This window comes from Serinus canaria, chromosome 2, assembly GCF_022539315.1.
Source record: "Serinus canaria isolate serCan28SL12 chromosome 2, serCan2020, whole genome shotgun sequence".
NCBI classification, from domain to species: Eukaryota; Metazoa; Chordata; class Aves; order Passeriformes; family Fringillidae; genus Serinus; species Serinus canaria.
In genome coordinates, this window is record NC_066315.1 from 36,850,933 (window position 1) to 36,866,691 (window position 15,759).

General features: G+C 36.3%; 1 protein-coding gene across 1 annotated transcript in view; it reads left to right on the forward strand.

Annotated features, from left to right (window-relative positions):
• Positions 1–15,759, forward strand: part of KCNH8 (potassium voltage-gated channel subfamily H member 8) — a 176,423-nt gene that overhangs the window by 76,915 nt on the left and 83,749 nt on the right. Inside the window, exons 4-5 of the mRNA XM_009086107.4 lie at positions 9,659–9,786; positions 12,061–12,301. Coding sequence (XP_009084355.1) covers positions 9,659–9,786; positions 12,061–12,301 — 369 coding nt within the window. The remainder of the gene's footprint in view (positions 1–9,658; positions 9,787–12,060; positions 12,302–15,759) is intronic.

Below are 15,759 nucleotides of genomic sequence, written 5' to 3' on the forward strand. Positions count from 1 at the left end.
CAGTTAAAATTGTTTCAGGATGCATGGGCACCATGCAGTTCTATCAAGGGAGGAGGTGGAATAGAAGCAGAGTTTAAGCCCGGTATTCCTGCTGCCCAAAGGAAGAATGCATTGAAGAAGCTTTTATTCTGCAATGACTCAGTTACATCCCCCCTAGAATAACTTTGCTCCTGGCTCACCCTCAGAGTAAGAAGGGTCTGAAACTCTTCTGCCATCATTAAAGAAAAACTCTTTCCCTCCTGCTCTGAGGACTATAGTTTAAATAATTAGGGGACAAAATAAGAGCTGCCTTTCTCTCCCTGTTCCTTTTGGCATTTGTGAGCATGTAGATGCTCTCCCTCTCACCTTTTCACCTTCTTATCCAAGCAAATAAGTTTTATTTGAGCCTTGAATCTTTAGAGACACATCAATCTTTGTAGCTCTTGCTTAAGCCTTCCACTGAGTGCTAAATGCAAGTGGCAGTTCCATTCCAGCAGCCCTCAGAGAGGCACAGGGCATGTTCTGGAGCTGAGGGAAAAGTGTCCTTTGTGATATATGTAGAAGGAAAATGAGAAAAAAAACAAGCAAAGTCTGATTCTTGAGCAAATGCAGAGCAGCAGACCATTCTGGGATATTCTGGAAGGTTGAGAGAATATATACATCAGCAACCAAAAAGTACATACTCACCAGTTCCTAGATAAATTTATGCCATTGCTTCCAGATTTTCCTTAGAAAACAAGGTTATCAAGGTGGGGCAGAAGGGAGAAGTTGTTTCTCTGGGTTTCTGTTTTGTTTTATTTTTCATTTTGCTGGCAGATTGTTGAAAAGTATCTTCAGACATTCCCTTTAAAGTTTGAAAACTCAGCCATGTAAGACAGACAAGAGAAAGCACAAAAGAAAGAGGGAATATCTACAGTACATATGTTGCTGAAGCATTTTTCAATGTTGTGTGTGTGTGTGGGGTAGGTGATTTTTTAACAAGTCAGACAGTTTACAGTCTTCCTATATAATTTACAATCTTTCTTATTTCTGTGGGGAAAAAAAGTCTGAAAAGAGAGAAATATCTCTAAAGACTTTTACTGGCCTAGAAACAGCCTGGAATCTTACATTTTATTAAGGAGCCATGAGGACTAGAACACATATTTCATGTGTACTTTGTGTTCAGAAACACATTTAGAAGGCCTTGGGCCATTTGCAAAATTTAACTGTGATTAGAGTTATAGGGCATGTAGTTCATGCTGCAGCTCCTCAGAGCAGTTCTGAAGTCCTGTAAAGACAGAACAGGTAAGATCTCTTACAGATGAGCTTTGCACAGCTGTAGAACAGATGGATTTACAACCATCCATCCTAAATTGTGTACTTATAATTGTAAAACAGGTTGGGCTTAGGGCCAGTCACTCTGAGTCTGAGCATATCATTCCTTGAGGGATAACCAGAGATACTTTCTGGGTCTTTAAATGACCACATGGAACATATACACAGACATCATAGGAGTTTGAACTTATATATTTCTTAAGTTTAAAAACTGTTTTTTAAAGAAGCTATTCCCCCTCCCCCTGCTGTTTTAACTCAGGGCAAGTTCCATGGATCACTAAATATTTTTATGGGGGACTTATTGGTTCTATATTTTACATAAATCTATTAAGAACACAGGTCTTCATTCTCAAAAGACATGCTTTCATTGCAAATAGCAAATTTTCAGGTACATATATTACTATTTTCATTTGAGTGAGCAAGGTGTACTTTAACATCATCATCTGTGCAAATTATTTTTAAAAATTTTCAATTAATGACTTTAAAATTATGATAATCTTTTCCAAATATAAAAAAGGAGGAAAAAATTTCAATAGATAAATTATGTTTTTAAGTTTTATGGAATTAAAGGAAAAAAGAAAACCCTCAGGTTTCATGACATTATGTCCTTAAATACTACACACTTGCAGTGGAAGAGATATTAACACTTGCTGAAAGTTTCTTGGTGACTTAAATAGTTGGCATTATTTCAGTTCTGGGGGTTCGTGAAAAATATTTCAAATATTCTCTTTATTCTTACAGTTACATTTTTGTTTATAATGATATATGGGCATATCAGTGTCTCATGAGCTTTGTGGGAATTTGCTGGGGGACATGCAAATTATTCCTGGAAAAAACATTCATTTTAAAAACAGCTGGAAGTGAGTGATGATCCAGCTGTAAATTCAATGCTACATTTTATTCTGTAAGAACAGCATATGACCACTCACTTGAGTTGAATCAATAGACATGTCTCAAGTTTGATGACATAATAAAAATGACAAATTTCCAATTTGTGAGACAGTTCCAGAGTAGTAACAGAAGAAAGCTGGTAAATAAACTATTTTTACACAATTAAGAAATATCTATTTTTCACTTGGAATATTTTACTTCATTACAAAAGTTCTGTAACATTTGGCAGTAGTAGTAGTATTAATAAATGAGAAAATAGTTTAACTTAACTCGCTTTCAGAGTTCTTCTGCTGGAACTCAGCCTGTTGGAATCAGTTGAAGAAAGGTATGTTTTTTGGAAATTTTTTTTCCTAATTCTTTTTATGATATTTATAAGATAGACGCAAATACATCCATCTAAAAAGGAAAATTTGTTTATTTATTTAGTTGTATACTACCACCAAAATGGAAGAGGAGAAAGAACCTTTATTTTGGCTTTGAGTGTCTCTTTCCTCACACCGTTTTTTTCCTTCATAGTGGAAGAATCAGCAGACTAAAATGTGGTTTAGGATTTTTATCTCATAAGCTGTTTGAAGGTCTTCCTAATTCATAAAAACATTAATAGTAATGTATAAAATTGCTTCTTTTCTCTTTCTGTTCAAAGTGAATTTTCTCTGAAGGAATAATACTAAAATTATGATCATCATACTGTTGATTCTGTATAAAATTTGCCCCTTTAAAAAAATGTCCTATAATAATGTTTACAGGGTATAGCTGGTATATGTGTTAGGTACATCTTATTGAATCAATTTATCAGTTAACAGAATTAAAAAAGCAGCTAGAGGCTAGCCTGGATCCACCATACAGCAGAGCTTTGTGAATTGGTGGTTGTTGTTGACAGTGAAAATGTCACACAACCAAAAGAACTCCTGCAGCCTCTTGCCCATGGTGATGCTTTTATTCTGTCATTAACACCAAAGAAGGCTTTTATCAGTTTTCTACTTATTGGCAACTGCTGGTGTGCTGTTCCCTGAATAATCGCTGAAAAATTTTGTAGATTTTTTAAAAGCCTAGAAAAAATTAAACCATCTTTCCATACAATCTGGTTTGAGAGGTTTTTTTGTGCTCATTCAGAGTTTCTTTACCCCAGTTGTCTCCTTTAGAATTTCCTTGGTGGTTTGCTTTCCTTGAGGACTGCCTATGAAATGTGTTTGTGTCAATGATACTGGATATGTTTTTAAACCATTGTGTTTCCTGTAGACATCATTGTATATATTTTATTGCACATGGGTTATTCATGGGGACCTTGAAAGTTCACACTTTCTGTTGTCATGCAAGTGATGAGGGTTTCTCAAGACATGTATTAAAAGGACAAAAAGAACTTTATTGCATTTCTTACAGGAAGCCTTTTATAAATAGTGTTGTAAGATGAATAAATGATGGACAAATTCTTTAACAAATCATTCACTGAACCCAGGTTCAAAAGGGAACAATTCAGTACTTGTAAGATATTCCGGATAAAAATATATCTCTTTGTGACTGGGCTGTGTGGTTGTGACAGCATAAAGATATACACAGGAAAGGTAATGGGGGATGTTTATTTCCCTGCCTGATTTCAGAATAGAGCAGCAAGAGAGATCACACAGGTACAACAATATACCACTGTGTCTTGAGCAGGGAAGGGTCAAACCAGCATTAAAAATCACAGCAGTAACCTGGTTACTATGCATTTTCACATTGTTCCTTCCAGTGTGTGCATGGAGCAGCATCATGGATTTCAAGTCTGTCTGTATCTGGATACCTTTTAGCAATGGAATCCACTTGTCCTGTTCTACTCTGTTGTTGGTGTTATTGTTCAAATCTAGCTTAGTTTACACACTCAAAATTATGTTATTTCTATGATAAATTTTCTTAGGTAGGAGTTGGCATTACTTGTTGTTTCATCTCATGATTGACTTTAATTTTGTAAACAATGAAATAAATGAGAAATTCTTATCTGCTATGCCAACTTACCTAGTCCTTTGAGTAAAATGCTAGTAAAATAAAAATTTTATCTTTTTATTCCTCATACTCCTGGCTTAGCTCTCAAAATAGCTTAAATGAAGCAATCTCATTATTTTATGGAATATATTTATAAAGGTATGCACCACACTGATAAATAAACTTAAATTTTAGAATTTTCACAGCGGACATCCACCATAGAGTCCATGTAAATCTGGAACTCACTGTTTTTTCTTCAGGACTCTTCATGCAAAGTGTTTAAAGAGATCTATATCTATACTACCTTTCCTACTTTTGTCCAGTCAGGGTTACAGACCATGACTTGGGATGGTCACATTTACACTCTTTGAAAGGAAGAGTCAATGTGCCTGAATCAGTCTTACCCAAAGCCTAACAACCCCACCTGCCAAGCAAACAGGACAGCAAGGCAATCAAGTAGTTTAGGCTGGAATATAACTGGAATATAGCATGGAGCTTAAATTCTTGTGAAAATATTGAAAAGCAGTAAAGAGCCACAGTCCTGTCCCTAGTGGTGAACTTGTCTTTCCTTGGCTACTGTACTGCAGAAATCCTGCTTAGAGATCCGGGTCTGCAGCTGCACAGCCTTTAGGATAACTCTGTCACACTGGTTGTTGGTAGAAATATCATCTCTGAATAAAGTTACTCAGTTGTGCATGTGTTTCCATAACTAAAGTAGCCTGTTTCCCAGGCTACTTTACATCATCTCTCTCTATTTCATCTCTCTCTATTTCATTCACATTCTACCAGGATACTGTGTTTGGGGTTAAATTTGAGAGCTGCAGGTTGCTTTTTATTCATTCCCTATGTTTTAGGTAAACACAGGCAAATCTCTTGGACTTTATCTCTTGGGTATGAATGAAATGCTAGATCTTAATTTTCTATTTTGTGTCCATGCACACCTGCATTGAAAATTTTCAGTACAAAATCATGGGTAATGACCCAGGATCAGACTGGGAGATGTTTCCATACAAGAGTATGTTTGGTATGTGTCACACCAGAGGGAACTGTAGGTAGTTGTTTTAATTAAGGCACGAATAAGAAAAGTGAGAGCAGTTATTTTGAAAGGATACAAACAAATGCTCTGAAGAATGAGGAAAAACTACCAAGGCTGAGACTTTTTTGGAAATAAGGTGCAAATTTTCTGGCCAAAGCAGGTTAGTTCATTTTGGTGTTTGGAAAAAGACACATTTCATAGTCTCTCTCATGCCACAGGTTGTCTGCTATGGAGTGACCGTGGTGCTTCTGGGTCATATCAGGGTTCACTAAGAGAGTGGGGAGGCACTCAGTCTTCACTAAGAGAGTGGGGAGGCACTGGGACAGCTGAGAACTGGAAGATGAGAAGTAGTGAATGTTCTATTCCTGGAAGTGTCCAAGGCCAGGTTGATGGGGCTTCCAGCAACCAGGTCTAGTAGGAGGTGTCCCTGCCCATGGCAGGAAGTTTAAGGTCTTTTCCAACCCAAACCATTCCATGATTCTATAAATGTGTCGGACTGTACCTGGAGAATGAGATCATCATAAATCATAAAGAATTCTGGACTCTATTTAATCCTATGCTCTGACTATTCTGATTTTAGGAAATAATTCTTCACCAAAAGTGTTATCAAGCTTGGAACAGGCTGCCTAGGGAAGTGGTTGAGTCACCACACCTGAAAATATATGAAAGATGCATCAGAGTGGCACCTGGGGACATGGTTTAGTGGTGGAGTTCACAATTAGTGATTGTGAATCGATGATCCTAAGGATCTTTCCAACCTAAATTATTCTAGGATTCAATGAGCAGCTTAGAAGGAGAGCAGACACACATTTGGTGACAATTTAGCCAGTAAAGCTGACTTTCCAGTTCTTCTGCATTGCTAGGGCAGAATATACCTATGAAAGCTTGTCAGAAGCTGTCAGGGTTTATATTTCTGATTTATACCTAAGAAGTGGATCTTTTGTTTTTTTCCAAAGGGACAAGAAAAGAGCTATGCCTCCTCTTTCTGTAAACCTTAAATGGATGATTGAAGCCTCATGTTCTTATAAAAACACAAGAAAAGACAAGAGTTACAAAGACATTTGTGTCTGGATGTGCTTTCTTTTGCTGCAACCTTCCCTCACAAGATTGTAAGAAATCTTAAGCTGTTAGGAGGCTAATGTTAAGCTTAGCAAAGAAGTGTTCTGTTCTTTTCTTTTCTTAGAAAATATTGTGTAATTGTCATGTCTGGTGGTTGTGGCACTATATCTATGTTCACTTGAAAGAAGAACAACCAGAAGACAGCAGAAAGAGTTAAAAAAATTATTACCACTTTTCTGAGAAAGGGTAAATAAGACTAAATTGCAAGCATCCTTTTTATAGACCCCAAAATCTGGGATTTTTCTAGGACAATATTTCTCACTGTTTTGGGGGAGATGAGAAGTCCTTTTGACTTAAGCATGGGGCAAAAAAGCCAGTTGTATTAAAGCGACATTCTGCTTATGCTTGATTTTATTCTTGGATCTTTTTTTTTCTAAGATCAGCCATGGAAAAAAATAAAAAATCAAGTCTGTCAGGTACCTAAATTTTTGAAGAACCAGAGAGAAACAGATGGAAGTTTATAAAAAATGAGCTGTCTCTTCCAGAATAGTGAGCTGTGAACTGAGTATGACAAGAAAAGAGGGAAGTTACAGAAAATAATCACACACATGTAGATGCACACCTGAGCAATGTAGTTTGCCAAGGCTCAGGAATGATTCCTTTTCTGAAGGCCTTGGGAGACCAGAAAGCAGGAGAATTCACAAATGTCATTCACTTATTTATAAGCTACTGACCTGTGCTCTGATGGCATCTTATCTTTACAATAAATTAATTTTGTTTCACTTCTAATATCAACCATAAAACCTTTTTTGCCAATTCTGGTTAGTAAGAAAATTACTACTCCATAATGAATGTAATGTTTTCCTTATTGATGCACACTTTTCTGTATCTAGGAGTTGAGTGACTCCCAATATTAACACAGAGGTAGCATTAACCCTTTGCAGATAGTGTAATCAGCATGTGATGGAAGCCACTTGCTGTGGAAACATGCAACTGGTATGATTCTAAGTGCCAGATAAAGTCCCACAGCCTGAGCAGGTTTGTGAGTACAACATCCTTAGTGACTGGTATGCAGAACCTAGGTAGGAGAGAGGGAATCTGTGTAAAGCCGAAAATTATCAGGCTGCTGGTACATAAATTTAAAACCTTACAAGGAAAGTGTCCTCATTTAAAGAGTGGATAGAAAGTGAAACTCTGTGTCAGTAAATATATGGGGGAAAAGTCAACATACACATATTCAGCATAACTGAATATGTGTATGTTGCCTGTTTCCATAGTCTCATGACATTCTGGAAAGAGATGGAATTATGGACAGCTTTCAGCTCAGTGCTCAGCATAAGACAGAAAGGCATATCTGAGCTTTAGGAGTTATAGAGAAAAAACCTGAAGGCAGTATGACACCATTGTACCAGGCAATTGTGTATCCATGGCTTGAAAGCTGCATGTTGTTCTGCCCACAGCTACTGAAAGGATACATTTAAAGAATAATTTAAAATGGCATGGGTGATCTAGCCAAAGTAAAGAGAACACTTCCAAGGCTGACCAGAGGTAGGGAGATCCACTTCCAGGCTGGAAGGCCCTGTATTGCTGGGGATGTTGAAGTACTCAAGGAAATTCCACCTGAAAGTACCAGGCTTGCCTTCTGAGCCCAGCCCAGTCTGGGTCTCACAACAGATCACATCACCAAGGCTGTTCTATCTGCCATCTGCCAGCATGGACTGCCTCAGGCTCTAGAGGCTTAGGACAAGGACAGGTGTTAGATAGGGTACAGCGTGAGGATGAAGCCTGTAGCGAAAGCATCTAAAAAGATTGCTGGCCAGAAGGTCAAAAAAGTGTTTTCCCAGCCTGCCTCCTAGCAGATCTGAAGCTTGTTTTGTTGACTTGTTTTGTACACAGTAGAGTGAACTGAGTGGCCCCGTACAACATGGCAGCTTAGGTTGAGAAAGAGAAAAAGGAGGACTGTAAATAGTTTTAAAGAGAATTTCAAATTCATATGACAAAACCAGGCTACCACAGCTTAGCAGTTTGTTCGTACCCAGAATTTAAGGAGACTCAAAATTTAGTTTGAGTGTAAGTGGTTTGATGATTGAGAGTTTATTTTTTAAAAAAACAACACTGATTTATTTGGGTCTTTTCTGAAATAATGCTTTTTTGTTCTAGCTTTCTTCATTGTAGCTGATACTAATGTGTGTTGGAGATGGAAAAGTCTGAGGCTTCTCCATCTGCCCCCTTCAACTTTTGAGTAGCGATTTGGCTTTGCAGTACAGAGATTTTCCCTTCTTGTTTTTTTACTTTTCTTTTCCCCTCTTCTCTTTACTGACAAGTTAAAAAAAAAAAAAATCCTCAACTAGAGAGTGCTTTTGCATGAATTACACAAAACTTCTTTACTGAGAAGTTTGGAAAATTTTTCCACCTACACATTTTGTTATGTATGGTTTGGTGCTGTTAAGCCAAAAATACATCAGTCTCCTATAATGCAAAATCGTTCTTGCTTTTCTAGGCAGGTTTCAAGATGTAGCTATTTTGCTTGCTTCTAAATTCTGGCTCTGCTAATTAGTTTTGTTTTGTTAATTTTTTCCCCTTAATTTGTATGCATTCAATTGACTTTAATTAAATCTCCTTGACAGACGGCTTCTTCCTTTAGTCCCATAATTTCTTTTTTCTAAATCCTGACACATCACAAAAAGTCTGCTTTCATTTACTCTGGCATCAATTCACTGTAATTCCATCAGAGTGACTGGAATTACTTTGAATTTACTGCTTTATAAGCAAGAACAAAATTTGTTCCCATGATTGACAATTACAGACATTTGAATGGAGGTAAAAACCACAAACCTTTCCAAAATAATGTTCAGTCTTTACTCTTAATGGGTTTCGTGTCACCAAGGAATATGTCACACAATTTTGCCAGTGGCCATGTGATGGGAAAAAGAATTTAAACACATGAATGTAAGAATTGGATATTACTAATGAGCAAGCTTACAAATTAGCATATTCTGACATAATGGAAGCCTAGTACAAGTCAGGCTCAGTTTTTTAAAATTACAAGGGATTTTTTTTCTCTTTCTGTGAAGTGAGAGAGTAGGATCACCTCCAGGATATTTTCAGTGGTTACTTCTAGACATTCTTCCCTCTGGTCTGAAACAATAGAAAGCACATTTATCTTTTTTATGAAATCAAGTGTTGCAATTACTTGCTTCCGAGTTTTGTGAAGGCATTTGACAATTAAAACTTTACAGTGGTTTTTATTTGCCCTTCCAGAGAGGGAGGGCTTGTTTCTTTGCTGCAAAAGATTAAACAAAAGAGAAGGTGTGCATAATATTTACATTTCTACCAATGTCTGAAATGCCAGTAGTTCGGGTCCCAAAGGTTAAAGTGTTATTTCCTGATCTTTAATGCATTCTCACTTGTGTTCCGCAGAAAAATGGAAAGGAAGAGGAAGAGCAGGATCACATTTTGAGTCGGCACGCAGGCGGAGTAGAGCTGTCCTTTATCACATCTCTGGACATCTACAAAGAAGAGAGAAGAACAAATTAAAAATTAATAATGTAGGTGAAATTCTTTTCTTCCCCTACATCCCCCCAAGCAAAAAAAAAAAAAAAAATAGCCTTTGCACACAAACTTTAAAAAAAAAATTAAAGTTTAAAAAAAAAAATAAAGGTCAGGGAGTACTTGAGTTATATCCTGATCACAATTTTACAGCAACAAGGATTAGAATGTTTCTCACTGAAGCATATTTCTCCCTCCTGTGGTGTTTGCTACCATATAGCAAGATAGTACACTTAATCATGCTGTAAACAAACATTTAATGCCATGAAACCCACATTATGAAATTTTTCAGAACTTAGATTCCAAAGGTTCTCAGAATTTTAGGTTCCAATTTATCTTGCCATCTCAACTATTTTATCTCAATTATTGCTATTAAAAAAAAAAAAAAAAAAAAAAGAAGAGACTCGAGGTCTTTCTCTAGCTGAAACTCTTAAAGTTGTTAAGCTCTAAAAGGTCACACTTCATTTAGGCAAGTTTTCATGTGAATTTCTCCAACTTTATCCTGTGATATTCATCTTTTAATTTCCTATCTAAAGTAGTAATGTTTCTATCTTCAAATTATTTCTTTATTCCCCAGTAACTATAAATAATAAGTTCACAAAACATGCTGTGAACGTTGCTAACACTAAATCAAGCCATAGACAAACCAAAAAAATAGCAACAGAATGACTTCTAAAGAAATGTTAATGAGAAAAAATAACTCTCCTGCTTTGTGCAGTACAAATTAAAAGCAGAAATTCTTGGTATAGATTAAGGACATGAAAGTACACAACTGCTATATATGTCATAGGGCATACAGCCACTTCCATTGAATTTAAATCTTAGACGTTGAAAAAGGATTAAATATTGAAAAATTGTTAATTTTTTTAAGTTACAAGTGTTTAATATTGAAGAAGCATAACAATAAAAAAAAAGCCCTACAAAATATTACCACGTCTTCCAGAGATATTTGCATTGCATAGTAATATGATAATATTTTTTATGAACATGACTCTTAAATGGCGTTTGATGCCTTACCTGTACTGTCAAAATGCTAGAGCAGATGTTATTTTACCATGCTAAAACATTTATTCTGGGACTAATTTACTAGTACATAGATTTTTGGAGCTATGGGTTGGAAATAATATAAGGAATGCTTTCCTTTCCATGATTAAAGAACAGTGAGAATTCAGCTGCTTACATTCATGAATAAGAACCAAGAACAGAGAAGGCAATGACATCAGTATTTCAAAGGAAACACAAAGTGAAAGGCTGTGACAGACAAGGCAGGTGTAGTTAAGTCCATGGTTACGCAGGCTTTGTCTTTTTAATTTCATAGTGAATAACTTCAAGATCAGAAGTAATCTTTGCTTGCTGAATGCACAAGATTGGTTTGGGAGGCTCTTTGTTACTGGAACAGCATTAACCAGGAGCACAGTAACAGCGAGCAAGAATTTTGTCTGTAAATAATGCAAGACAGGTCATGTCCCTCATGCAGCTTTTTGGGGAGGATAGGTGTTTTTTGTTAAAGCTATGAAAGCTGAAAACTAAGAATATTTACACCTTAACACTGAAATCTTGATTGCATAAAACAGTGGTAAGACACAGATTCAAGACAAAGCTAGTCTAGTGAGAAAGGCAGTCAGTTCTGGAGGTATATTATGGTAGATTATTATTTTAATTTAGATCGGGAGTACAATTTTAAAGAATAAAAAAAAGTTATTCCTACTAATTGTGATTGTGCTTTCATTCACATGAACTGGATTCCTGCAGATGAAACTAAACCAGGAGAGGTGCTCCAAGTACTGGAGCTGTTCAGTCCCTAGGACCAGGCTAGAGATAGTCTGAAAGAACCTCCTCACAGCTCTGTGTACAGGATGTTTTTCTCCAATGCCAGTTACTTCTTTCCATATGTTCCTATTTACAGTTCTGTGTCTTTGTGTATGCAAAGCTCTCACCTATCTGTCCAGCAGAATAATATTGCTCTGCAGTGAGAATTAGCTCAAGAGAGGAAGGAACAGTGTGCCAGATGCAGTCCCCTCTTACTCCATTTAATCTATAACTTATTAGTCTTCTTCCTGCCTCAACATTCACAAAAGTTATTCCATGAACATCTGTATAAATTAATGTGAGGTCTAGGTTAGGAAAAAAAGTAATATTTGTTCCTGCCTGCATATGTTATTATGATTTTTTTACAAAAACATCAACTACCTAAGAGCTCCATTGCAAGAAAGGCTTCTGTGTAATCAAATAATTGTTTTGCCTCATTTAATTTTTTTTTCTCTCTTTTTCAGAATGTTTTCGTAGACAAACCAGCATTTCCAGAATACAAAGTTTCAGATGCAAAAAAATCCAAATTCATATTGCTGCATTTTAGCACTTTTAAAGCTGGCTGGGACTGGCTTATTTTACTGGCAACGTTTTATGTTGCTGTGACTGTACCTTACAATGTTTCCTTTATTGGCCATGATGAGCTGTCTACAACTCGAAGCACAACTGTCAGTGACATTGCAGTGGAAATTCTCTTTATCATTGGTAAGATTTGTTTGGGATCTCTTTTCTGGCATTTAAGATTTGCACAGAATTGATAATATTTTAGAAAAGGAAATAATCATCCCTTTCATGACTTGAAAGAAAATCAATTTTAGCTGTATGGCTTGATATTTTACCTGAACTTTAGATCACCCTTTTTTTTCTTTTTCTTTTTTTTTTTAACTTTAAATGGATTTGGGTATTTCTGCTGTTACTGTAAAGGGACTTTTGATTTCAAGGAAGATTGAAACCCCTTGTTTTACCCTGGGGATGCCTCAAACCTTCCCAGTATAGGGATGTGCCCTAGAATTGCTACAGTTTTGTTCTCAATCTATGGGGTAATTTCTTTATTTCACACTTAGAAGAGTCATGGACAACAAACTGAATAGATTTTTTTTAATATCAATGTAAGATTTAAACTCTTACTGCAATAACACACATGTACAATATCAATATGCTATACTGATAACTGGGATAGAATTTGAGAAGTTTGAGTCTGTCATCTGATCCATTCTCTAAACTTTTTATTTCTGTGATCCATTTAATTCTTATATCTCTTAACAATCAAAAAGGAGGCGAGGTCATATGTAATAATGGCTTTGTACCAAAGCAATGTCATTTTTTTTGGTAGCATATTTTATCAATTTTCTTCTGAAGATTGAAAAGAATCCCTGAATAGAGTCAAACAGATTTTTCCCCAAGATTTTACTGTTATAGTATCACTCAGTTCTGTCACACTGACAAACCAGAGCTCAGATCTGTTGCTACTTGCAGGTGGAGAAGCTATCATTTTTAAGAAATAAGCCAAGTTGGGGATGTCTTTCTTGAACATGAAAAGGTTTCAGATGGGTTCTGAGAAAGTGTCTTTTGAAAAGACAGGTGTCTGCTAATGAAGGCAGGAGCCTCTCTTGAAATGGGAAATGTAAACCCCCTCCCTCCAAATTGTAATTTTGAAATTAAGGGGCTCACAGGTAAAAATATGAGAGTAGAAATAACAGTTCTTTATAAGGAAAAATAAAAATTAAAATGCAGTAATACAAAACAACACTGACAGAGTTAGAATATGACCTGACACCCTGTTGGTCAGGTTGTTGACAGCAGTGCCATTAAATGGTGGCTGCAGTCATGCTGGAGAGACAGGTGTGGTTCTGTGGAAGCAGTGATCCTGTAGAAGGCTGTAGTTTTCCTCTGAAGGTCCATGGGGTGTAGATGGGCCTGCTCTTCCTCTGGGAACTGAGTGGAAAAGGCTGACTGTGGTGTTCTAAATCTCACACTATATCCACGTAAGAATGCTTGGCTCCTCCCTCTGGGCGGAGCATTTCACAGTGGGATGATGTAATTTTATCTGTCATGCCGTGAGAGTCAATGGCCCATTAACAGCATGGAGGCAGGGGGGGATTAGTTGTGGTAGAGATTAAAAAAAAATCTGCGTCACCTGGTTCTGACAGATGGCAATGGAACTCACGCCCCTGGTTCACATCTTGTATCTTCAACCTAAGACAGAAAGAGAACAAAAAAAAAAAATTTTCAGGTTTGAAGCTTCTTTCCATTTTAATCTCCCTTATTTTTTTTGTGAAAAAATACAGCTTAGCTCAAACATTAAAAGCAACATTACAATCTTCTCTAGAAGTAATGAAAATTGAAACACCATAAACACTTATAAATAACTCAGAAGTTTTTCTTATAAAATTTTTGAAAGGTTTATTCCTTTTCTCTGTCAGCTTTATTGTAGACAGTAAGACTGGTAGGTGATATGGCTGATGGAAGAATCAGATGTTATGATGAATAAATATTTGTTTCCTCTTTTGGTCATTGTTTTGTCATTAGATTTAAGGTCTAAATGTACATTTTATGTTTACTATTAGATCTTGTTGGACTTTTTCACATTAGTGCAAAAAACTCACATCAAAGATTCTCAAGCGCTGCAGTAAGAAACTTGCATTCTGCAATGCAGATCATCAAGGATCATCCTTGATGCCTTGTGTAAAATGAGTAAGGTTATGACTCTAATCAGTCATAAATTAATGTTACATTAAAAATACTAAATCAAATAAACCCATTGATGTACCTGGGTGACTTATTAATAGAGTAGACTCAAGGCTACAACATTTTGATAATGGTGTAAATAACTGGTTTGTGTTATAAATGTGTTTATTTTAATATAAGTACCAGAGAGTATAATCTTTAACTGATTCATCTGATATAGTATTCATTTGAAACATGAAAGATGGTGAACTGCTCAGTGTTACTTTTCTGGTTATGTATTTTTCTGGAAATATGGAGTCTATATCAGTAAGTCAAGCAAAGACACATCTATGATTAATAGAATGGCTAAGTAAGAAAAATAAAACAAAGGAGATTTTTTTGCTTCATATTTTCTAGTTAGATTTTTAGGTCTGTAGTCCAGGAAATCACACACTGACTGTAACTAAATGTATTCAAAGAAATGTGCATGGAGCACTAGAAGAGACCTTGACTAATCCTGTTACTGGTAACCACAACCACTGTAGAGTGGGATACCGATTGTCTTCCCCCAGAGTTTGAATAACGGCTCAATTTTCCCCAGAATAACTTTCTTTTTCTAGAGTTATTATCTGATTTAAATCTTCAGCTCTGAGGAAAGGTTTATGGAGTATTTTCAGGACATTGTCATACTGCATCTAAATCCCTGCAGTGAATTTAAAGAAAATAGTGTGTTTATGATCATCTCTCAAGAGTCCCTTGTCTGTTAAAGTGTTGAATTCATGTGTCTCAGAACATGTATAACTGTATTGAAAGTAGTAAGATTGACAACATACTTAAATTTAAGCATAAGTTTCCAGGCATTTGTTGCATTGTGGCTCTGACAAGCACATCTTTGATGGATGATCTCTGTGCTCTGAGAAAAGTCAATGAGAAATGTTGAGAGAAATTCTTCTTATGATGCTGCTGCCTCAGAAATGCAGTGGGGAGAGCTGTCTGATATAGGATCTTCAGTTGTATTACAGCTTTGTAGCCATGGATTGAGGTATCACAAAATAGTCATGGATTGAAGAAATAGAGTCTATATGCTTTGATTTTATTCATATTTCTGGGAACATGGAGCAATGTTCCTTTTATGAGCATGGTTTGCATAAGCAGTCATTTGGACTTGGCAAGGTCTTTGTTTTTAGCTGTGTTATACAAGACTGACTATATTCTCAGGTCTATGGTATGACTCCTGGGGATGGTCCTGTGGATGGCCAGGAACTGGTCCTGATGATCCTGAAGGGTTCCTTCCAACTCACTTTAATCAGTGATTCTGTGATGTGTGTCAACCTATGCTTAAGCATGATAAAAATGCATATAAAAACATTCTTCTGACTTGTGGTGCTTACAAGTAAGAGCATTGCTATGAATTTAATTATTTATGAGAAAAGCATCTAGCTAGAGGTGTAACTGCTTTAGCCTTTAAAATTCTCTAAAACACAGACAGAAGATAA